The 13,967-nt window shown below is 41.2% G+C and overlaps 1 protein-coding gene across 4 annotated transcripts; it reads left to right on the top strand.

Moving 5' to 3' along the window:
• The first annotated feature begins 5,255 nt into the window (after window positions 1–5,255).
• Window positions 5,256–13,062, top strand: hmgn3 (high mobility group nucleosomal binding domain 3). Of its 4 annotated transcripts, none has more exons than XM_076084385.1 (6): window positions 5,256–5,421; window positions 8,266–8,316; window positions 8,598–8,627; window positions 10,368–10,418; window positions 10,770–10,868; window positions 11,087–13,062. In XM_076084385.1, exons 1-6 carry the CDS (start codon window positions 5,407–5,409, stop codon window positions 11,273–11,275), a joined length of 435 nt encoding a protein of 144 aa, XP_075940500.1. In that variant the 5' UTR covers window positions 5,256–5,406; the 3' UTR covers window positions 11,276–13,062. The 4 variants fall into 4 exon arrangements, with proteins under 4 accessions (XP_075940500.1, XP_075940499.1, XP_075940502.1 ...); XM_076084384.1 differs by having other exon boundaries at window positions 10,365–10,418; XM_076084387.1 differs by lacking the exon at window positions 8,598–8,627.
• The last annotated feature ends 905 nt before the right edge of the window (window positions 13,063–13,967 follow it).

Here is a 13,967-nt window from a genome sequence, read left to right as displayed (position 1 = left end):
TTGTTGCCCTAATTCTCCCCGGTAATGATGATGCTGAAAGTGCGATGTAATAGCCGCCCTGTGACGCTGTCATTACAGACAGCGTCCACGAGGTGTCAGTCAAGTGCTGTCTAAAAGGTTCCTTCACATTCTGTTAAAAATAAAGATGGCATCTCAATTATGACGCTGCATCGTCAGAGAGAGAGACTATTTCTGACCTACTGAGAAGCACCTCTATGTCTGATGCGCAGTACTCCAATACAACTTTTAAATTCGCTCTTCATTTGTTATTAATTGCTATTTAACACAATGTCCATTTATTTTATGATTTTGTTCACGGTGATTATGATCAAAAAGCTCCTGAAGAAGCTGATAAATGGACCTTGAGATGAGATTGTTTAGTCAATTTCTGTTTCCAAAGTCAAGCATGAACTCCAAATGTGTTTTAATACGAGGTTACAGTGTGAAATAGACTTCTACAGGAGCAATGCTCTCTTATGACATTCGGGTTTAGGTTTATTTCTAAAGCACATATCAGAGACACAGACGGGTGAATAAATAAAGAATAAATGAGTGAAGAAACATAACAAATGCAGTTGTCAGGTGTCACTAAATGGCTCGAAGAGCATCAAGGGATCACATTCTGTTCCTCACTCTCAAACTCAACTCATACATCTGATGTAGCGGAGCTGAACTAAAACCTACTAAACCTCACATGAAGCCTCCGGGGTTGTTTCTAGACCGGAGATCATACTCTCTAGTTTGATTTGTAACAATGTTTTATGTTTTTTTGTTTATGCAAGAATGGGATTTGGGACACTCTGTGTATTGAAAAACTCCCCTCCCAAGCATATCATGTTTATTCTCACACAGGTTTTGGGTTATGGCCTAAAGGAACAGTGTATAGCATTTAGGGGGATATATTGGCCAAAAAGGGAATATAATACTATATATTCTCTTTAGTGTGTAAAAAGTAGTTGTGTTTCATTAGCTTAGAGTGAGCCGTTTATATATCTACATATGGAGCAGGTCCTCTTCACGGAGCCGGCCGCCATGTTTCTACGGTAGCCCAGAACAGACAAACCAAACACTGGCCCCAGACAGGGCCCTTCATGTGTTTACGTTTTTAGCATCGGTCACCGTACTCTTCTACACGCTTGGCACACGGGAGAGCTTTCAGTTGGTTGCAACCTTACTCCAAATCCTTCACGCTGCACCTTTTAAAATGGGATGAGGTTTGCTCTGGTTTCTTTCAAGTAGAGTAACTTATCATTGGACACGCGTCCTCCTATAAATATGTTTAGATCATACATCAAATGAAAAGCCTTTTTCTATTTGAGTGGCAATGTCTGGTCGTCTATCGTCCATTCTACCACTATGGTCCAGACTAAAGTATCACAACAAGCATTAGATGGAGTGCCATGACATTTTACAGACATTCATGGTCCCCAGTGGATGATCCCTGCTTTGCTGATCCCCTGACCTTTCCTCTGGTGTCGCTGGCAGGTTGACATGTGATGATGTGGGTTCTGCCACATCCCCCCTTTAGGAGACTTGCGGCAGGTCCTCAGTCTATTAACTCCAACGGGAAACGGGGACACAGATTATGACCGATTCTTTCGCTCCATAGTAACCAAACTAAATATTGGACCCATTTTTCACAAGCCACATATCTTGAAGAAAACACAAATCGGGGGGAAATTCATTTTATTCAAGTCTTTTCTCTGTCTCACACACCTGGTAGCTAATGTTTGCGAACTCCCTAGCTTCACATCGTGACCAAGTTAGAAGACAAGAAGTGTATCTCAAACCATTGGCAGATTTTGTAATGCGTCATCTTTTTTTATAGAGCCTCTTTGATTGTAACGCACTTTGGTGATCCCTTAACGTTTCCTCTAGCGCCATCATCAGGTCAAGGATTTGAATCCCCTTGATACTTTGTTTACGACCTGCAAAGCTAATGACATTCTAATCAGTTTCAGCTGTGTTTAGTGTTAATCAGACAATGTTACCCTGCTAACAAGCTAAACTAATATTGTAAACATGGTAAACATTATACATGCTAAACATCAGCATGTAGCATTGCTGTATAAAGAGCTGCTGGCACGGCTGATTATAGGCTATCGGTGGCTATATATTATTTTAGAGCACACGTTTTCAAAAGTGTCAACATTCATTGATTTATATCCTCTTCTTTTCTTTTGTTAAAGATGAAAGCTTTATGTATTGTGTGAAGAAAATCAAACCACCACAATTTCTAAGCTGTCATTGATCTGTTGTGCATGTTTTGTGTTGGGTGCTTAAAAACAACTGAAAACTCCCCGTCGAGGCCCAGAATGCACACAGTTTCCAAGATTCAACATTTTAAATGGATATTATGTTACAATAGAAAAAGAAAGCATTAGGAAAAAAAGACAACTGATGCTCATAATAAGTGACAAAAGGGTAGAAGAGCATGCAAACCGAGCGGTAATGGTGAGTTGTGCCAAAGAAGTGTTATAAAACATTTAAAGCAACATTCTGGGGACGATTTCCTTTCAGTGTGGATTCCTTTTGTGTCTTTCTTTTATGTATGTATGTGTTGTACATGTTCCTCATTGTGTTTTCCCTGCCGTTTAGCTGACAGTGTGAATTTATGTGGGAACAGTGGAGCGGTCATCGAGCTACCTGTCCTGTGTGTTCTGGGTTGACTTCTAACATGAAGGGTTTTGTTTGTTTGGGCAGGAAAGCTCCGTCTATTGTGAGATTTGTAGCTGTGTGTGTGTGTGTGTGTCTATTGTGATGCTACACAAGAATGTCGAGGCTGCTATTGTCGATTTCCCTGTAGAATGTTTTTTGGCCTTCTATGTTTCAAATGATGTGCTGAAGGTAAATGCATAGCAGAAGCCATTGTTTTATAGAAGATGTTCTTATTTCCATACTACTGGATGCACAGAATATTATTATAAATTGATTAGATATAAAAATGCCAAACATTCCTTGGTTTTGTCTTTATTAAATGTGAAGTCTTTCTTTGTTACGTATGGTAGTAAATAAATATTATTCCACTTACCTGTAGTGCTATATATCAACCTAGATTGTTTTGGTGTGAGTTGTCTGCCTTGTTTGATGTAATGGGACCAGGTCGGACTCTGCATTGTGGTGCACAAAGCACCGAAAACAAATTGAAAAAATGAACAGCAATGTTCTTTCCACGCGTCCTGACCTGGTTAATCAAAATAATCCGCACACCTTGATGTGAGCAATTTTATGCAGGACCTTTTTTTCTTACTACTAAATGACTCCTGAGCTAGCTAACGTTACAGCTCAGCCGAGGAGGACGCCATTTATGTCATGAATGTTCACATCTTGCGCCGTCACGAGCATGAACCTCTCGTCGATGAGTAGATGAAACAAAAATTTATTAGAATTGGAAAAAACAATCTACAGTTTAATCAATAAAAAGAGGTTCATTGCAGCCTCACATTTAAGCACAGCGGACAAATTGGAGTAATGGCACAAATGGATAATTAGAAATGGTTCCACTCTTCAGTCTCTTGAATCTATCAAGTCTGATTCCGTCTGTTTTATCAGACAGACATTTTGTATGTTTGAGTTACGTGGGGCAACTGAAGCAATACATATGAACAGCGGTTTGCAGAAACTTGGTAAGGTCTGTGCAAAACAGGGTTAGGGTTGAGATTATGAGTTGGATTTTGCCCTAAAGTTACAACAGAGTGACATGCTGGAAGAGTCACTTGGGCTGCCCTGAGAGGTACTTTTGGGACTCTGGGACCAATTTGAGCGGATCTTGGGTCAAACGGAGGGTAGCTACCAGATCATAACTTTCTGCCACTTGGTCTGGCTGAAGTCTAATTTATACCTTTCACATCTGACAAGTGAAGCCAATGTGGAAGTAAACCTGCATTCTTTCAAATAGTCATCAGGGGACAAATCAATCTATAGTTTCAAGTCTTCTTCAATACAGCATGATGTTCATTCAGTAAATGATGGTCCATTTAGAGTCAAATAGACCTTAAAGCAGGGTAGGCTTTGGGGCGGGGCTACCTTGCGACTGACTGGTCGCTGCCACGGCGTTGTCCGATCTGAGAGTTGTCTGTGTTTTTCTTCTTTCAACTTTCACACTTTCACACTGTTTTCACTTCAAGAACGTTTATTGTAACATTTTGAAAATGTATCATTCAGCATTCGGTTGTACTTAGCTCCAACCTCTCGTGTTGCTTCTGTTTGCAAAAAACAAGATGGCGACGGCCAAATACACGAACCAATGGCTGACGTCACGGTGACTACGTCTGCTTCTTGTATACAGTCTTTGATTTATAAAGATTTTTGAGTTTAGTTTCAAAAACTCAAACCTATTCCACTATTTTGAAAATATACATTTGTAAAATGCTTATGAATGCAGGTTTTGATACATTAAATATTCCTTGACATAATTTGAGAAAATGTTTTCTTGTTTATTATTTATGTGAGGGATAAATTGTTATGTGTACTAAACACATTATTACCTCTATGGCATATCCTGATCTAAGAGCTTTAAGTCTGTTATGGTATTCTTTCTAGTTATTAGGTTCATTTTATTCTGACTTTGCTGTAAATTCAATTCCTAGCGGAGAGATAAACACAAATGAAGCACTGCTGCATATTAAATATACAATTTAGCCTTCAACCTATATGTACACCTGATATTTTACACTCTTATTAAAAAAAGTGTCCTTATAATGAAATAAATTACTCAGCAGTCCACTCAGTTTTCTGCAATAATGCATTTATGGTAGCTGTATTTAAGTTATTGTTTTACGAGTATTATGATGCCCCCTACAGGGACCGGTGCCTCTGCAGTGATGGTCCATTTGTTGCGCAAAATGTGATGCATGTTGCTCTAGTTCTTTACAGAAATGGAAACCCTACAAGACACAATACCCGCCAGAATTTCTGGAGCTCCTCTGTGGCCGACATTGTGTTATTGTGCCCGTGTTTCTGGTCCTTTGTGTTTTATTTACACCATTCTCTCTCTCTCTCTCATCCTACATTACCCAGATCCACCGAGAGTCGGCCCTCGCTTTCATTGGCCCGTCTCCACTTTCCCTCTCAGCCGTGGCCGTGTGGTAGGATCTGCTCACAAAGAGCGCGCAGCCAATCACAGACACCCTCTGATAAACCTCGGCCAATGACCGCGAGCCTCTTATTTACATAGAGACGGCACGAGCCAATCACGAGTCAGCACAGGAGAGGATTTTGACTCCTGTGCCCAATGGCTGTTGGAGGTAGGCCTGTAGAGTTTTGGGGAGTGCATATAATCAACATATTATCGAAGGTGCCTAGATATTGATCCCGTATTCCGAGGTAGTTCAAATTCGCCTCTTCTGGACCTTCGGGTTTGACCTCAAATCGTCCGTGCTTGGTGGAGAATAATTCACGCGTAAAATGCCGAAGAGAAAGGTGAGTGTCGTCCGTGCCACACAGCTCACTTCACAGTAGTTGTTTTTTTTTTGCTCTTGCATTTGAGGAAAATTGCGCTGCGTGATTTCTGTGGCGACGTCGAGGCAGGTGAGGCGATGCCAAAGTTTGAGGAAGCGTATTTTCGCTCGCGACCTCTCGTTTTTAATTTGACAAGTCTTTGCGCGTATAGGATATATCTTATTGTAATATAGATTTCTCTTTTTATGCTCCTAAATGTCCCCCGCGTTCATCTCAATGGCCGTTCCTGTGGTCGTTTTATTCGCCACTTCCCCGTCTACTGTGCGCACTGGTGAATGTCAGACGGACCCGCCGGATGGATGGATGCGTAAATCTCGCTCGAGACGTGCGTGGTGACAATTATTGTAGGCGCGACTTATCGATTCTGAATAACATGTAATATAACAGTTAAAAACAAACATATCACCACCTCCCTGTCTCATGTTGGTTCTCTGGTGGTGATGAATGTCAAGCGCCAAGCAGATTGAACGAACCGAGATTGACATGGAGAGAAAGGGAATAAAGAAAGAGGGGATCAGGGACAATTGCCGCTGCGTTAAAAGAGGCCGTGACTTCTAAACAGCGGTGCTCGACGAGCTCCAGTGCATTGTATCGGCGCATACATGGAAATTGGCTTTTTTTCCTGCCATCTAAAAACATGCCATTGTCTGCGCAGATTCGCATTTGAGGACAGAGAATGGGGGGCCTCTAGGGGCGGAGGTCGCCCACATGCAAATGATGCGATTGCCAACCTGCGGGGTTTAACCAACATTTTTTTGTTTTCATGGTGGGGGTGGGCTCCACTGTACACGCTCCTCACCTGCCTGCAGCCTAAATGTGTGTCCTCCCATGTTCATGACGCGAGGATCTAAATGTAGGCTGACAGCCCTCGCGATGTGTTCTTAATCAATATCTCCATGTTTATGTTCCATTATAGTTTAAGGGAGCTCAGGTTACTTGGCATGTAAGCAAGAGGAACCCATTGAAATGGTAATGAGCAGAGAGATCACATATCACCAGACAGCCTCAAATGAAATTATGTTTGTACAAATAAACAGACTACTTTAAGCAAATGCGGATTTGGATTCAAACTAAGGTTTAATTATGTAAAACATCAGGTTGTTTCTGATATTTTAAGAAAAATACACAATTATAAGTTTATTCAGAAAATACTGAATATCATTTTTAAATTATTTAACTTGAGACATTTACGATTCTGATAACTCTTAATATTGTGCACAAATGTATTCAAATCCTCAATGTATGAATATTCCACTAGACTACCTGACTGCGTGTTAATAAATCAGTGTTTCGTTTTTTGTTAATTTATATGATCTTATCATGTTTGTAACTACGTTTTTAAGTTTGGTTATTTTCATTATCGATTAATCTGTCGATTAATTTTCTCGATTAATCATCATTTGGCCAATAAAATATCAGAAAATTGCGAAACATTTCCCAAAGCTGAAGTTGATGTCTTCAAATTGCTTTATTTTTTTGTTTGACCAGCTGTCACAAACGCACATCTTCAGCTTACTACTTGTAATAACTAGTTTACTACTATTACAAAAGACTAAAAACTCCAGGAATTTCTTTGGCGTTTTTTGCCCGATTTGCCCAATTTATTGATTATGAAAATAGTTGCAGAGTATATTTTTGTTGACAATTGATTAATCAACACACGTTTCATCTGGTAAATATTCATTACATTAGTGTGATTTCTGTTTCTCAGTTTGTAGCCTTTTCACCTTTTTCTCATATACTGCTCATTTGCCTCATTCAGCTTTATAACTCTCCCTGGCTTCCTTTATTAGCCATCTCTCTGAACAGAGGAAAAGCTTTGGGATTTTCATGATTTAATAATTCAAATTTATTGACTGACAGATGAAAACAACCAGAAAACAAAAATTCATAGGCTGTGTGAGCACACACTTACCTTCTAAGACCTGACACTATACTGTCTTCAAGAGGCTGTAGCTAGAGGGAAGATAATGGTATTATATTAAACTAGTTCCCTTAAGGTGTCCACTGCTACCAACAATGTGATGCTAGCTTGTCGTTAAGGGGGGTGTAAAATGCAAAAAATATATAATTTTACCCCTCAAGCTTTATATGAAAACGGGTTCTATCGGTACCTACGAGTCTCCTTTCACAGATGTACCCACTTACGATGTAACAATATTATAAAAAAATGTAAATGTATTTCTAAACTAAACAGTCTTGGAATTGAATAATTTGATTATGACTGGAAAGCTGAGACTTGTATTCATGTGTGATGTGTGTGATGATGTTAGTCCCTATTGTAGCCGTTTCATTGCAGTGAGTTTTTGAAATGACCTGTTGTGAGACCTCTAGGACAATCCCAGCCTCATGAACCTTTACAACCATAAACCAGAGACCGAGGGCATTCAGAGGATGTGTGGTGTTCCTGAGCAGTTACCCCAAACCAGTCACAGAAAAATGAAATTATTGCAGAAATTTCCAAAAGTTGTTGATACCAAATCGCAGCATGACTCTTTCTGTGGCGCTTCTCGAGGTCTTGGTGTCTTAATGTGGTATTTTGGAGGAATTTTTATCTTATCTGAGACACGAGTGAGCATGGGGATGGCCATCATATACTTCCATTATAATGCTCTGAGCCCTTACAACAACTTGACACAGACTGCTAATTTCAGTTTCCCAGCTTTCATACGATGTACACCACTTCTGTGTGGCATGTACTGTTGACCTGCTATCCCAACCTAAAGACCCCCCCCCCAAAAAAAGGCCAGAAATTGGACTATGTGGTTCTCTATTAACAGTCTCTCCTTTCCTTGTTTCCTACAGTCTCCAGAGGGTCCCGAGGGCAAGGAGGCCTCCAAAGTCACAAAGCAAGAGGTAACTGTTGATCAATGTGTGTTTGTGTGCTGTGTGTGGGCGTGCGTTTGCGTGCTGTGTATTTTTTGTACTGTGTGTATGTGTGTGTGAGTGTGAGTGAGAGAATAGACACATGACAGGTTAATGATTAGGACACTTGTAGCAGTCACCAAGCACTCAAGATCAGCCTGCAAAGGTACAACTGATATCTGTGTCTCTCTGTCACTGTCTCTCTCTCTCTCTCTCTCTCTCTCTCTCTCTCTCTCTCTCTCTCTCTCATTGATCATCCCTTGCTCCGGTAGACCCCCAGAAGGTCAGAGAGATTGTTAGCGGTAAGTTTCGTTCTCCCCCCTTCCTGTCCTCACCTCTCTCCTTCCTCACCCCGCCTCCCGCCTCAGTCTTGTGGGATAGGAAGTGTCATACTACCAAGGCTCAGAGCAAAGTCCTCACCGAAGTTTATGGATTCGATCAAGGCAATTTACAAATTCCATAAACGTGCTCCCTGAGGATTGCGTCTGGCTTGGTACGCACGTCTTTTCTCTGTTGTCTTTGTCCGTTCTCGGTCCGGTCTGTTGCAACACCTTGTTGATGTTTGGGGCTGCATGGTTCAATGGTAACAGAATGAGTTTAGAAAACTGTTGTCTCAGTAACGATAAAGCATTTTCTTCTCAATTAGATCCCCCTCTAAAGTTGACTCAACAGTAATCAAAATGACTCCTGGAAAATGTTCAATTTGCATTCAAAATGCTCAAATTGTTCCCCAAATCCTATTAAAACTAACGATAGCTATAATATTATCTAGCACATGAATGATAATCTATGTTATGTGATCATGCAGCTCTGCCATACAAGTCCATGTTTTTTTATCTGTGTTGTACTTTGCATGTTGAACCCATCTGTATTGAGTCTTTGCTCGTGTTTGTACATCTGCATGTGCAATTTGAAGACATAGTTTGACATTTTGGGAAATATGCTTGTCATGTAGCTAGCACCTGGTTAGCTTTGCATTACAGACTGGGGGGGGGGGGCACAGCTAGTATGGCCCTCTCCAAGTTTAAATTAAACTAAAGCTCACAAATAAACACAATATCTCATTTTGTTTGATATGTGTAAAACACAAACTGTAAAACTGACAAATTGCTTTTTTACGGGGGACTATTTCTTGGCCCCAAGCAACCGCTGGTGGTCACTATGCTAGCTGTATCCAGCTTTTATGCTAAGCTAACCATCTCTTGGCTAGCGTCATGTTTAACAAGCAGACATGAGCGTGTAAGAAGATGGAAAAAGGATATTTCCCAAAATATCAAACTACTCCTTTAAGTTTTTGACTATCTAAACATGCTAACTGTACTTTTTTTGCATGTTTCCTGATCTGATGCTTCCTTGTCTATGAACACCTTTTACTTTAATGAAATGTGACTTTTTTTGGCAGTAAACTAGCATGTTGTATATTGGATGCTATCTGCACTGCATAACAAAAATGTAGTCTTTCTAGTGTTTTCCATATTGCAATATGATGCGGAATTTCCTACTTGTAATTGTAAATGTTAAGCCCGCTTCCCCCCAGTGTAAGAATAAGAAAAACTGAGATATTCTGAGGAAGAATCACATGATTTACTTTAGTCACAGCAGTGCTACTGTAGCTCGTGGCTTCACGCTCAGCGGCCTGGAAAAGCTCTGCAGCAAACTTTCTCACACTGAGTGGCCAGAATCTGAACTCCCATCTGATGTAGTCATTGTGCAGCGGCCGCGGGTCGGTTCCCTTTGAGAAGAAGCAGATATTTAAAACTACTTAGCACTGCTTAGGAAATATGTTACAAGTACTTGATTATTATGAATAATATCGGGGAGTGGGAGCCAGTACAGCCTCGGTGTGTTCTGTGTTAGTCCTAATTCATTCTCTAAGCAGCTCTTGTGGCTAAAGCGACAGGATTTGAAACAGTGTAGAGAGCGGGGCGACTCAAAGACAAACTTAATAGTAATGTTATATAGATAATAGATAGATACTATTCTTCCTATAACTACACACTGTTCAGTTGGTCAGTCCTAACTGACTTCTGCTTAATTAGCAGAAACCTGCTCCAGCCAAGCCTGAGACCAAGCCCAAGAAGGCCATCGCCAAGGTACACACACACACACACACACACACACACACACAAAACAACGCCTACAATGATTTATTCATATCACCATAAATGTGTAACAGTGTGAGGCCCTCACTACTGGTTTATGTGCGTGACAGAGGCCGCTGGATGTGTAAAAAACACATAAACGCACACACGCGAACATACAGCAACACCTACAGTATGCAGGGTTCATTCTTTCACCCCCTTTATTGGTGTTTCTTTTGAGTATTAAAGTATGAATTGTAAAATATTATGATCATCTTTGAGGTCATGCTGGAAATATTTTCCAAGGATAATTATACGCACCCTCATGTGTTTTGTTTTTCTTTCTTCCTCTCTCCCGTGCAGAAGGTGGCAGAGGATAAGGGGGCGAAGGCAAAGAAAAGCGTCGCTAAGGGTAAGAAGGATGACGGCCCCGCCCAGAACGGAGAGACCAAGACCAATGAGGTATGAGGAGGGAAAATTGAAAAAAAAAAAAAAAAAAATCAGTCAGAGACAGACGAGAAAATAACTTTTATTCCCTTATTTTGTCAATTTGTGTAAAAACATGACATACACATCAACCGCACCTATAATCCTCCACTGCATAACATCCCTGCTTCTTATCACTAATACACATCTCTTAACACATGTGCATGCTGACACACACACACACACACACACAGATCTACGTGTCTCGTCCGTCTGTCCGTGTGTCCTCCATCAGAAGCTCGGCTCCCTCCTTGATGTCAGTGCGAGGGCAGAATGAGACAGTCAGAGTTAATGGTATGGTTCGAGTGTTTCTAATCCCTCTTCAGAGTGCGTGTTTGGACACTAACTCATTACGTATTCAAAAAAAGTTGCATGTTAATTGAGCCAACATTTACACCGGTGTGCTGTGGAGTGCTGTGGCGTGTGTTTCGAGAAAGAGAGACAGAATGAGAGCGAGTGAAGAAGAGAAGGAGTGATGTCGCCGTGTGCAGTGAAGTGGGCCACGGACAACTTTTGAGCAGGAAGGTTTTGCTGCTCGCACAGCTTTGATGTGAGACGTGATTGGCTGTTCATAGACAGCTGGCTCCACTAGTGGTCAGGTCAGAGGAAAGAAAGAGATGATTCCTGCAGATACCACAGGAGTTATGTCTTTCAGCGAGTAGCTTTCCAGAGCAATTAAGTTAAAAAATATAGAATACCACGATAATACACATAAGTCAATGATGATCATTCATTTGAGCTGGCAGCTTGAAGCCGGACCAATCATCAAATTATGGTGAGTGGTTACGTTTTTCCTTTCGCGACTTCTGATAGTTTCGGATTCATTCGCTCAGATTTGGAGGTATCCATATCTGATATCCCGATAAGATGGAGGTGAATTCAATTGTGTTTGTGCTGCTCCCAACATTAAATCAATTATATTAGAGGAATTCAACGGCAGCGTGTCTTTTCAGAAACAAGGTTCCAGTTACTTTTGATAATAAACAGATCTCACCGTAAAAGAGGTTGTAATTGGAACTACTTTCTGCTCGAGAAATAGTCCCAAAACTCACCGCATAAAACCAAAACGCATAGAATCAAAACTGTCTGCTTCAACAAGTGGACTAGAGTCCATGTTCTAGATCTGAAAGGGTTACGTAATCCTGATGACTCCATAACTGCTTCTTGGAACACGGCCCAGTTTATCAAAGGAGAACAACACTGCAGCTGTTCTGTAAATACTGCATCTATACAACTCTTCTCTGAGGGACAATGCAATTTCTGAATTATACCTGAAGTAATGAACAAACATAATGTGCTCTATTGCCAAGAGTTAGATGAGAAGATACCGCTCTCGTGTCTCTACCAATCCCCCAGGAAGAGCGCCGGGCTTTGAAGCCAATTTGAATGGCCAAGCCGTTGGATTACAACCTCCGGGTTCGTCACGTGATGCCATTGAGTCCAAAAAGATTTTTTTCCGTTGATTTATATCGGGAAAGAGACAACTATAAACCAGCAGATCATTTGAAAAAAAAAATGTAAATCTACTAATAGCCGAAACTAAAGCAACAGGGAGGCGGGGTTAAAGGAAATGCTAATGTGCTTGATTGCCGGAAAGGTCCGGCAGGGACAGCTCGCCTCAAGCCTGGCTCTGTCTTCAGCTTTTATAAACCAGATATCACTTTTTAATTAATAAGCTTTAGGGTAGATGCCCCAGATGAATAGGGTAAAACTAATTAGCTAATAGATATGAACATACTTACTTACATTAAGAAAAATTGTATGTTTAAATATGCAAATAAGGCATCATGTAATGGCAAGAAGTCTACATATGCAAATGGCCTAATTAGTCAAATGTACACATAAATGTCTGTCTTGGATGTTTTCTTCCCACTAGTCTCAAAGAAGACATGTTATGGAGGCACAATAGCCCTAAACTTCGCAGTGAATGAGAAACTATGCATTTGCTGCGGTGTCTCCCCTTTAGAGGTGCTGGTAGGTGGATTTTTTTTTTGTTGAAACAACAGACAGGTTGTTTATCGCCCTTCCAACCTGTTCCAAGTCTGTATGCTAAACTATGCAAACCACCTCCTTGCTCTATTTCCCCAAAAAGTCCAGTGGGTTTTTAGAACCTACCTGTTTGATGGGAGACGCCTGCGTCGTCGTGTGACTCACTCCTCTCTTCTCTCCTTCAAAGGTAACTGAGGCGGCAGAGGAGGCGACCGAGGAGAAGGCGTAAAGACACGGGGCGCGTCCACCGACTCGTCCCCCTTCTGATAACCGTGGCAGCAAAGCATCTTTTTTTACTGACGATTTTTGTACCATGCTGAATTTTTTTTAGACTTGTGATAGTAGAGACGGACAACCAGCAGCCCCATCCCATATGTTCACGCTCCTTTCAGCTCCCTCACCCGCAGTATGTGTTTTGCTCTACTCTCCTCCCTCCTCCATTCTGTATCGCTCAACGCAGAAAAAGACAGAATGAAGTGTTTTTATCGGGCGGCTGCAGATGTTCTTCATCTTGCCTGAAGGGGGCCGTAGACACGACTGTTATGATCTCTAAACCAGCTCTGGCTATACATGTAGTCTCCACGAAGGATCATTACTATCATTGGCACTCTTGACTACCCCCCCGATGGTTACACGGTGAGGATTTGAAGATGCACAGTTTGGATGCAGAGCTACAACAAACCAGGTTCATAGTCGCCATGGAGAACATCTGCAGCTTTTTAAACAGATTTTAGTTTTTAGAATCGCCACCACTGTGTTTCACATGTAGCTCCTTTTGTATGTGTGTGCCGGAGTGAATGTGCTTGTGGGTCTCTGTGTGTGACTTTATTTACCCCCCTTATCTTTTTCTTTTCCTCCCCTCCTGACCGCCTTGTCCTGCAGCAGAGTGACATAGCAATAATGAGTGGTGCTTCTGTTCTAGACGCCTCTATTGGCTTTGGACCCTCTGGGCTTCTCTTGAGTTTCATCCTGTTGGGAGAATATTTTGAAAATAAAAGAAAAAGTTGATGTCACATGGCGGTTTTGGTGTTTTTTTTTCAGGTGTATAAAACTACTGTAAGCAGAATTATAATTATCGTGCATTGC

The sequence above is a fragment of the Anarhichas minor genome, unplaced genomic scaffold (genome assembly GCF_050575085.1).
Source record: "Anarhichas minor isolate MPS153535 unplaced genomic scaffold, ASM5057508v1 ptg000136l, whole genome shotgun sequence".
NCBI classification, from domain to species: Eukaryota; Metazoa; Chordata; class Actinopteri; order Perciformes; family Anarhichadidae; genus Anarhichas; species Anarhichas minor.
Note: the sequence above shows the minus strand (reverse complement) of the source record. Positions and strands in the feature narration are given on the sequence as shown.

Bases quoted from the DNA above. Each gene is read 5' to 3' on its own strand.
- hmgn3 (XM_076084384.1), top strand. The intron at 8,628-10,364 runs GTAAGTTTCGTT...CTGCTTAATTAG, and splicing joins GGTCAGAGAGATTGTTAGCG to CAGAAACCTGCTCCAGCCAA. The intron at 10,419-10,769 runs GTACACACACAC...TCTCCCGTGCAG, and splicing joins CCAAGAAGGCCATCGCCAAG to AAGGTGGCAGAGGATAAGGG.